The sequence below is a fragment of the Sitophilus oryzae genome, unplaced genomic scaffold, assembly GCF_002938485.1.
Source record: "Sitophilus oryzae breed Bouriz unplaced genomic scaffold, Soryzae_2.0 scaffold_179_pilon_pilon, whole genome shotgun sequence".
Lineage (NCBI taxonomy): Eukaryota > Metazoa > Arthropoda > Insecta > Coleoptera > Curculionidae > Sitophilus > Sitophilus oryzae.
The window spans coordinates 4,299,645-4,310,618 of NW_022146501.1; the positions used below are offsets into that span (position 1 = coordinate 4,299,645).

The following is a 10,974-nucleotide window of genomic DNA, read 5'->3' on the forward strand; positions in this document are numbered from 1 at the left end:
GGTAGTTTCATCTCGTTGGAATTTGACTTTTCATAAATCCGTTTGCCAAAAATAAGCTTTTTACGTCAAGCAGTTTAAGTAGAATCGTGGTTAATCAATTACCCAACTTTTTGGAACACCCTGTATGATTTTTTAAAAAATTTCAAAATATGTAAAAATAAACAAATAAATTATGCTTGTCCGAGCGTTTTTCCGAAAGATTAACCGTTTTTTAAATAACAAATATTGTAATATTTGAGGGGCGTTTTCACCCTCTTGGAATTTGAGATTCGAGAAACCCCTCCTTATCGAACTTCTACACCCCACAGTCAATCCGTTTACCAAAAATCAGCTTTAAACGTCAAGCAGTTTAAGCAGAATCGTGATTACTCAATGGTCATATTTTATGAAACACCCTGTATAAATGTATAAAAAATCTTAAAATATGTAAAACAACAAAATAAAACATACGTGTTTAAGAGTTTTTCCGATAAACTTACTGGTTTTTAAATAAAAAATATTCTAATATTTAAGGGGTGGTTTCACCCCCTTAGAATTCGAGTTTCGTAAAATCCCTTCTTATCGAACCTACACCCTAAAATCAATCCGTTTTCCAAAAGTCAGCTTTTTACATCAAGCGCTTTAAACAGGATCGTGATTAATCAATGACCAGATTTTCCGGAACACCCTGTATGATTTTTAAAAAATCTTAAAATATGTAAAAAAACAAAATAAAATATACGTGTTTAAGCGTTTTTCGGAAACTTGACCGTTTTTTAAATAAAAAATATTGTAATATTTGAGGGGTGGTTTCACCCTCTTGGAACTGGAATTTCGAAAAATCCCTTCTTATCGAACCTCTACACCCTAGAATCAACCTGTATGCCAAAATTGAGCTTCTTACGTTGAGTGGTTTGAGCAGGATCGTGATTAATCAGTGAGTCAGTCACTTAAGGATTTTATATATTAGTATTATAGTTGTAAAGTAAGTAAAGCGTTATGTATAGCCATCAGGGCTTTATACAAATCTTATTTCTGAGATCTTCGCCACTAAAAAAAAAATAAACATGATAACCCATACTTAGAGCTGACGATATGACGATATATCATATATTATTTTCTTCGCGCACATACATACGGGATGTTTGTCTACTGGTTATTTTAAAAGCAATTTTCTCTGTAAATTTACCGTGTCTCCAATCAGTGCAAATATTAGTTCAGACAAAAACGTTAACCCGGATTTGGATAACTGAACACTGCGATTTATTTAAATAAATAAGTGTTTTGGCGGTTTCCGTTATCAGGATTCACGTCTCAGAGTTAGTAAAAAAGAAGCTATACAGGGCGTGTAAATTTTAAATCAATTAATTCGTAAGAATTGCACGAAACTACATTATTAAAATTATTTGGTTTCACAAAAAAATTGTGTGTGTGCATATTTGGAGTGAAACTTCTTACTACCAGCTATTAGACTGAAGAATTTGAAGGACTTGTATGAAAAAATGTAGTTTGAAACATTGAAAAAGTAATAAATTAAAAATGAATGAATAATTTGAGTCGCTTTCACAAAATTTGTATTAAAATGACCGTCTGTCCGTCTGACGACTCCATTCGAGTTCCTCTATCCACGTGTCGAGTTTGGTTCCAATCGACCCATAATTAAAAAAAATCCTGATGATTTCGTCCATTTAGAGGCATCGGTTCGAAACGTCGAGGGCGTTATCCTGTAGCCCGTCCCCAATTATGCCGAAATCGACCCACATTTTTCTTCAATATCAAATCAATCTTGGTCCCACCCTGATGAAGATATAAACGAAACGTAGTATCCAACTTTGCAGGGTGGGGCCGTGTGCACCGTCGCTCACATAGCCTACCTACAAAATTTGGTCGCGATCGAACATCAACTTTTGACGTTTCTTACGTCAAAACTAACAGTCACAGTGACACGTGTCGTACACTGTTAAGTTGGACTTGGTCCAATCAATCGACATACCAAATTTCATTTAAATCGTACGATTTTTGCGCCATTGATGATGGGGTTTTATAGTGCACGAAACGTTGTCAAAATATCATGAAATAATGGGGCTCTTCGAGTTAGGAAGAAAATAGGTTACCACACATAGCTCTGGCAGGGAAACCAGTGGATAAGAGACAACCTGGAACACCTCCAAAAAGCTGGAAAGACAGTTGGCAGTCCACCTCTTAAGAACTCATACAGAGGCAATCTTAAAACTGATCGACAGATCTCAAATAAATAGAAAAGTAGAAGAATAAGAAGAGGAAACATCTTTTCTTTTTTTATTAAAATTTCATTGAGTTATAGTTATTTTTTACGATGTACTTAAATAGCCGTTAAACGGTAGCCTACTAAAATGCCGTTAATAAATATTGTGACGTCGTTCATTTCGCCGGAAAGCAATGCCCGGCTATAAGCATCTTGCAAGAGCACCTATGGCTCCGTGGCTAAGGCTATCGCTTCGTGAGCGAATGGTCCGTGGTTCAAATCTCACGCCGACCAATACTTTTTTATATATTTTTTTTTCTTTTTTGGTGTATTGGTTTAGTTATTTGGCAGGTTGGTTAACGTGATTATTTGAAGGGTGTTAATTCATTGGTTAGTTGGTTATTTGGTGGGGTTGGTTGGTTTTTACTAATTTATATTTGTTTTTTATATTTTTTTATCAGTGCCGAGGTTAGTTGCGTTGGTTAAGTTGGTTATTTGATGGGGTCGATAGCGTTGGTTAGTCCTTATAAAATTTCTATATTTCATAAAGCCGTCAAGTGCGTCACATCAATGACGTCATACCTATTAACGGCATTTTAGTAAGCTACCGTTTAACGGCAGTTTAAGTACAGCCTATTTTTTATACAAGACGATAAAATGGTATTTTATCGTCGACCGAAAAGATTAATTCACGAGCGATGAAATCGCGAGTGAATTAATTTCGGGAGACGATAATGCAGTTTTATCGTCGTGTATAAAACAATCAGAGGCGGATCGTGAATTTGTGGGGCCCTGGGCTGAAACTACTTAGGGTCCTACCTAAGTACTCAATTATAGCCATGTCAAAAAACATTGTAGTGACCCGCCATATTGGCAGCGTTGTCATAAGATTTCCCCCTCAGTAGTAATCCATTTGTTTCTATAAAGTCTTGTAGAATATTAAATAAATGTAAGGCAGTATGACTACTAATTTTAATGAAGGCTACATATCTTTCATATACTTTTCCCCGAAAACAGTATCGTAATACAATGCAAGTTGTGAGACAGATCTGGTGTAGAATCCATCACAGTTGAATAATATTTTGTGTCTTTGTGTGTTTTTGATAAGTACGATATTATCGGTTTTGGTGGCAGCTCCCGATATTCAATGTGTTCACGAATGAATGGATCGAACTCTGCCAATAGCTCCAGACTCCTCATAAAACTACCATTATGTGGAGAACCAAATACTTCCTCGGAACTTCTAAATGCTAAGCCTCTTATACTCAAAAATTTTACCACTACAATTACCCGTTTTTGGACATTCTGATAATAATATATTTCTTTTCTTAATTACTCCTGAAGCTGCTTGCCTAAAACAGATTTATTTTCTGTTCAACCACACTAACATTGATTTCTTATGTTCATTAGAATTTTCGTGGGTTTCTAAACAAGTTCCTATGTGTTTCCAATCAGAAATTCCAGTCGTGTATTGAGAAGAGGTTTAAAAAAAAAGTTTGCAAGGCAAACAAAAAACAGCACAAACACTGGTTGAATATGTTAGCCAAGATCTTTCCAGTGATTGACCATTTTTCATTTTTTAGTGAAATGGCTATTTGAAAATGCTCTGTTTTGTTCCTTGTATTTCTTTATAGAAGCTGAATATATATTTTTTGGATTTTTATTTTGAAAGTCAGTCATTTTATGTGAGAGGATGTCATTAAATCATTATTTAGCAATTCTGGCCACAAGCCCACGTCAACATATTTCTCAAACTCAAAATTAATAGGTATTCTCTAAATCCGTGTCTCTGTCTCCGTGTTTGTGTTACCATCCTGTCGCTGAACACCAGTATCGTTTCCGTTTGATCAGAGGGTTGCTGGTAGTCAAAACTTTGCACATTTTCATCATTTGTCTTTTTTTCTTGGTGTTGCGATTTGCTACTTCCTTCAAATAGATTCTCTTCAGATAAGATCCCTTCCTTGGCGCTTGTTGATGAATTTTCAGCGAGTTCGTCCTCGTTTTTATGTTTTGATTTGAAAAAAGTCCCAATTTTTGCACATTTTTTTCTTTCTTTTTCTCAATCTAGCTGTAATTTGCGTTTCTCAGCCACTTTTATACTTTCGACCAGACATTATTGTAAATAATGAATGAAAATAAACAATGAACTTGATAGTTTTCTGATAAATAAACAGTGAACGAGATAATCGTTGCATTTGAATACGTGAATACTTTGTAATGAGTGCAGTAATTAAAAATTATGGTAGTTTATTTTAATTTAGATTTTTTTTAAATTCAAATTATCGCCTATTGTTTTTGGGGGGCCCTTGCAACCTCGGGGCCCTGGGCTGCAGCCCAAACAGCCCTTAGGTAGATCCGGCTCTGAAAACAATATTTTTTTCCATACCGAGTTACGTTTCTAATTCAAAGAAAACCTCTTTAACTAAGGTAACAAAAACAAATCGGCTGATATATTTTATGAATGAATATACTGAAAGAGCATTCGCTAACCGGATGTTAATTACAATACACTGCTCTAACTATTGTACGTGTACTTACATAGCCGATAATTGATGCTTAATTACCTACATATAGACGGCTCTTTAATTTATTGAAGCTTTTATTGCCCTATAACCTACACACTTAGGTATGTGTAGCTTTTGATTTAATATTTGCTAAAGTACTAAAGCAGTATGTTAATTGAAGAATAATAAAATAATAAATAAATAAAATATAACAGAAATATTTTTTATTAAAATAAATATAAACAGAAATATAATATAAAATATAAATAATAAAAAAAAACAGAAATATTTTTTATTTTACTTCAATTAACTAATTAAATCTATTTAAACAGTATATTTTTTCTAATACAGGTTTAGTTTTTTAAATAGAATTTTATAGGTATTTTTTTCCATATCAGCTGTTAAATTTGCCTTATATCTATCAAAAATAGTAGATAAAATAGTACTTTAACCGCAACGGTAGATTAAATGATACTTTAACAGCGAGGATAGGTTAAAAACTTTATTTCTTCTCGCACATTTTTTAATTACTTCCATTTTTGAATTTTTTTTGTATCCCTTTTCATAAGTTATTCGGGATTTAAATGGAAGTAAACTGCCCGTCAAATTAAATACCACAGCGATTTTTTTACTCATTTTCAACGAGTTGTAACTTTGAAAAAAATAAACCAATTTTGTTGATTTTTTTAGCATATTAAAGATCGTTTTTCGTAGATTGATCTGACTTTTCTAAATTTTGTATGAGATTTAGTTTTCTATGATATACAGGGTGTGAAAAAAAGGAATGTAACTTTTGTAATATTTGTGTTGCTGCCATTTTGCCAAAAAAAATAACTAGAATTATAAGTTCTCGGTGTAGCTAATGCCGCAACCGAACATGCGGCATTTAGCGAACTCCGAGCGCTCGTCAACTACTTCGCCTTTCCATCCACACATGCGGGCTCTGATAGCAACAACATAGAAACGAGCGCTCGTTCTCGTCGCCGATCGAGTCGCCGAACTCCGACTTCTCCATCCACACACATAGGAAATCGGCGAAGCCCTGATCGGAGATCGCCAAATGCCGCATGTGCGGTTCCGGCATAAGACTAATATCTCGGGACGTATTTGGAATTTTTAAGATAACTCATCTGGAATAAAAGATAATCAATTTTAACTCTAACTGGTATTTTTTCTACCTTTCTTAAGAGATATGCTAACAAAACTGAAATTAACTTTATAATGTAGGAACATGTTACATAAAAAGTGAATGTGAGTTTTACATTATTCATCAATATCGCGTAGGTCCGCCTCATACCCGCAGAAGTTCGGCTGTTCTTCTAGGCATACTATCCACCAAGTTCCTGATAAAATCCTGGGGAATAGATTCTCATTCGATAGGCAATCGCCAATTCTTCCACATTGAAAAATTCTTGCTCGCTCTTGTTTTTAAGCACTTTAAGTTGCAGCTAAACTACAGATTTTTAGACACAAAAAGAGCTTTTACAAAAATATCAAATACGTGTCGAGCTTTTATATTAACCTTGTGGGCTGTTAAGTTCAGAATATTAAAAAAATAATTTATACTTTTTCGCTGGTCGTATTTTTAAGAGATCCTGTATTAAACTGCGTTAGTTAAATCATTTTTTTTAATTTCACATTGTAAAAGTAACGAATATCCTACAATTTTAAAGTTAATTTCAGTTTTGTTAGCATATCTCTTAAGAGAAAAAATGCAAGTTAGAGTAAAAATTGATTATCTTTTATTCCAGATGAGTTATCGTAAAAATTCCAAATACGTCCCGAGATATTAGTTTACAAAACTGAAATTAACTTTAAAATTGTAGGATATTCGTTACTTTTACAATGTGAAATTAAAAAAAAAATGATTTAACTAACGCAGTTTAATACAGGATCTCTTAAAAATACGACCAGCGAAAAAGTATAAATTATTTTTTTAATATTCTGAACTTAACAGCCCACAAGGTTAATATAAAAGCTCGACACGTATTTGATATTTTTGTAAAAACTCTTTTTTTGTGTCTAAAAATTTGTAGTTTAGCTGCAACTTAAAGTGCTTAAAAACAAGAACGAGCAAGAATTTTTGAATGTGGAAGAATTGGCGATTGCCTATCGAATGGGAATCTATTCCCCAGGATTTTATCAGGAACTTGGTGGATAGTATGCCTAGAAGAACAGCCGAACTTCTGCGGGTATGAGGCGGACCTACGCGGTATTGATGAATAATGTAAAACTCACATTCACTTTTTATGTAACATGTTCCTACATTATAAAGTTAATTTCAGTTTTGTTAGCATATCTCTTAAGAAAGGTAGAAAAAATACAAGTTAGAGTAAAAATTGATTATCTTTTATTCCAGATGAGTTATCGTAAAAGTTCCAAATACGCCCCGAGATATTAGTCTTAGCTATACCCAGAACTTATAATTCTAGTTAAATTTTTTCTTTGGCAAAATGGCAGCAACACAAAAATTACAAAAATTACATTCCTTTTTTTCACACCCTATATAACATAGAAAACTAAATCTCATACAAAATTTAGAAAAATCAGATCAATCTACGAAAAACGATCTTTAATATGCAAAAAATATCAACAAAATCGGTCCATTTTTTTCAAAGTTACAACTCGTTGAAAATGAGTAAAAAAGTCGCTGCGGTATTTAATTTGACGGGCAGTTTAGTATGGATATGGCGTTTGTCGCCTCAGCCTGAATATCTGTTGGTAGTTTAATTATTTCGTTTTGAGCCATTTCTGGCTCCAATTCAATCAGCAATCAACACGAAAGAGAATTAAAAAATATTGACTCAAAACTGACAACTAAAGAGACAGCTTTATTTATTTGTCAAATTACATAGAAACCAACGCCAACTCAACACAATATTTTTTCTACTCGTAATAAATTCTTCTGAAATAATAATTTCTGTACATTTTTTAAAACGTAATTGCTATGGAAAAAATATTGTTTTATAAACGACGATAAAATTGCATTATCGGCTTCCGACATTAATTAATCTTTTCGGTCTTGTATTTAAAATAACTATATTTTGCAACTAAGGAGCAACTAAAGAGTTTTAATTTTTAATTTTATACTACATACTACAAACATATTCCTAAAAATAACAGCCATATAAACAAATAATATAAATATACAAACTTTACTTATAAAACAAAAATACCCAAGATATACAAGCCAGATATAAACAGAAAAATTCTAGGCTGTCATTTATTAATTAAAAAAGTGTATTTAATGATTATAGTATTTCATTAAACTATGAAGATTTTTCGCCATACTTCTGTTACATAAAGATATGTATATTTTTATACTTAGTATTTCCGGGGTACTTATGGAAGAAACTCAATCATACTCAAATCTAGAATGCCTCTTTATCTAAAGAAAGAGTATCTAAATATGTGGTGAGGGAGGCTATATACACCATAATTGAAAATGGGAAAATGGTTGAATATGCTAAAAATGATGATGATGATGACATGATGAAAAATATTTTTTTGAAATAAAATAACAGGAAAAAACCGTTTTGTAGACGGTTAGCGAAAGATTCTTTATAAAACCACTGGGTACCATGTAGCAGTCTTTAATTATATTCCACCTCGTTAAAAATCTTGCACTCAAAGGCCCAACAAACCAATAAATTTAAGCCGGTGCTGTTCGTTCAATTAAAGGAACAACGGTCATTGTAAAAGAGAGTGCGGAATTTCAGTACCAAAACCATTCCAAAAAAAAACACAAAAAAAACGAGTCACCAAAATCTTAAGAAATTTCTTAAACTCATTACAGAGATTTTTTTGCTCTTATTTTAACATTTTTTAAGATTAGAGCCAACGATTATGCGTTAAAGAATCTGTACAAAATGTGATCATATCAGAAACATACAGGGTTACGACAGTTATACAGAGTGTCTAAAATTTATATTAAATAATTACTAGATTTAAACGGCAATAACTTGTTTAATTTAAACGGAACACCTTGTATATTTTACGAGAATCAGATGCACAATTTAATTATCTATCAAATTGTATTATACCATTTTTTACCTATGTCTTCAACTTTTCGTAGAAAATGTATTCTCTTATAATTTAGACCTCATTTATCACTATATCCATGGAATATTGACATTTTAGATTATTTTTAAAGATGTAACAAATTTTCAAAGAATACAGATACTAATATTGTCGATATAGTTCGCTTATTTCATTAAAAAATAAAAAAAAACTTGAATATTTTTTTTAAAGAGGACCAATTAATATGATCCCAGTATTCAAAATACATTAATTGACTATTTACGTTGATTAATAATATAACTGCTCCAAATGCTAAAAAACTGAATTTTGTATGTGTATTAGACAGTGTGGTAAAAAGAAGTAACTCTTTACAATTTTTTTTTCATTTTTTGACGAATGCTTATTTACAACAATATAACTTATTATTACTACATAACTTATTATTATATTGATTTCTGAGTCAAATCCACATTTACTTAGAATAATTTATTAATTAAAAAATAAATTAAGTATGTAATTAACTAATTTTTTGGCGGAAATAATGGTGGTATATTTAATTGGTATATTCTTTTACAAAGATTTAAATATAATAGTTTTCTTGTTGTAAACAAATGGGCTTGCAATATTATTATTTTTACCACCTGTACATTTTGTACATATGTTGCTTTAAAAAATCTAAAATGTCAATATTCCATGGGTATAGTGATAAATGAGGTCTAAATTATAAGAAAAAGCATTTTCTACGAAAACTTGGAGAGACGGGTAAAAAATGGTATAATACAATTTGATACAAAATTAAATTGTACATCTTAAAATCGTAACATATACAGGGTGTTCCGATTAAAATTAAATAAGTTATTGCCGTTAAAGCTAGTAATTATTTAATATAAATTTTTGGATACTCTGTATAAGGTAGTATAATTTTTATTATTTCTACACAATATCTGATCAATAAATAAACTTCAGTAAATATTTAGTATTAAAACCTTTAATACCTTTCGAGAAATGAAGCCTTAATTTTTTTACTGCAATTTCACAAAATTGAAAATATTTCAAAAAAGGCAAGGTTTAAGTGTGATAAACCTTAATCAAATTTTCCTTTATTTCAATCGTAGAATCTAAAAATAGAATAATATACAGGGTGTTTCGTTAAAAAAAAACAACTATAATATTTTTTACTTGTTTGGGAAACTCTGTATCTTGTAAAATTATTTTTAAATTGTAGCTCTAATAGTCCCAAAACTTACAATTTGTAAAAATATAATCGTTTAGCTACAATACTCCGTGTTGTATGTGGTGAACAACCCTGTAAAGAAGAACGACTTTTTCTTTTATAGTGAATATCCTTCAACGATAGTCCTTTTAATTAATAATACTATATATTATTTTCAGGGTAAAGTGGTTATTCGTCCCATAGCATTCAAACCATCAGTACCAAATATGACTCCATCCTCGAGGTTCAGTGATAGGTACAGTTCCACGCCCATTTTAACCAGGCCTGGTTCCAGACTAACGCTATATGGAAGTAAGTTGCCTTAAAACACTAGTTTTAATACCATTTATTAATCATTACTTTAAAAAAGGGTTCCACAAAACACCAAACAACTTAGCATTATCATCAGCATCAAAAGTTCTCCAACTTTAACTAAATTTGTCAATTTTTAGGTACAAGTGATCTACATAGGACACCAACCATCCAGAATTATTCTCTGGATAGGAAGATCCGATCTTCTTGTACTTCAACCAATTCCTCACCTCCTTTAGCCATGAGCTCGTTGCCATCTATACCTCACAGCCATAAGTTGATCGGGTACGACAGTTTGGAGAGTGTGAGGAAAAGCCCTCACAACCATTTGGATGGACTATTATTGTAAGTAAAATTCAGTGTTTGTTGAAGCTTATTTATTTTTGCATAAATTTTAGACATAAAGGCTCATACAGATTATCAACGTCCAACGTAGAGAGCCTTCTAGATCTTACTCCCTCACCTAGCGATTCTGGCGTGTCTGAGCTGGAGGCAGCCCTCAGAGATCGAGATTCTGAGCTGGCCTACCTCAGACAAACCATGGAGCACAATGAACAAGTCATATTTCGAGTCTATCAAGAAAAAGAAAAGGTTTAGTATCTTCAGATGGTATTTTTTCCTCAATATAATTTAGAATTTTATTTCCAGGTATGGGAAAGAGAAATCCATAGGCTTAAAACCCTTCACGACAACAGATTACGAGCCAGTGCTCAGAAAGCGAT

The 10,974-nt window shown here is 32.1% G+C and overlaps 1 protein-coding gene across 1 annotated transcript in view; it reads left to right on the forward strand.

Annotated features, from left to right (window-relative positions):
- Positions 1-10,974, forward strand: part of LOC115882710 (leucine zipper putative tumor suppressor 2 homolog) — a 155,545-nt gene that overhangs the window by 122,760 nt on the left and 21,811 nt on the right. The window contains exon 4 of the mRNA XM_030900933.1: positions 10,120-10,252. Within this exon, the coding sequence (XP_030756793.1) occupies positions 10,120-10,252 (133 nt within the window). The remainder of the gene's footprint in view (positions 1-10,119; positions 10,253-10,974) is intronic.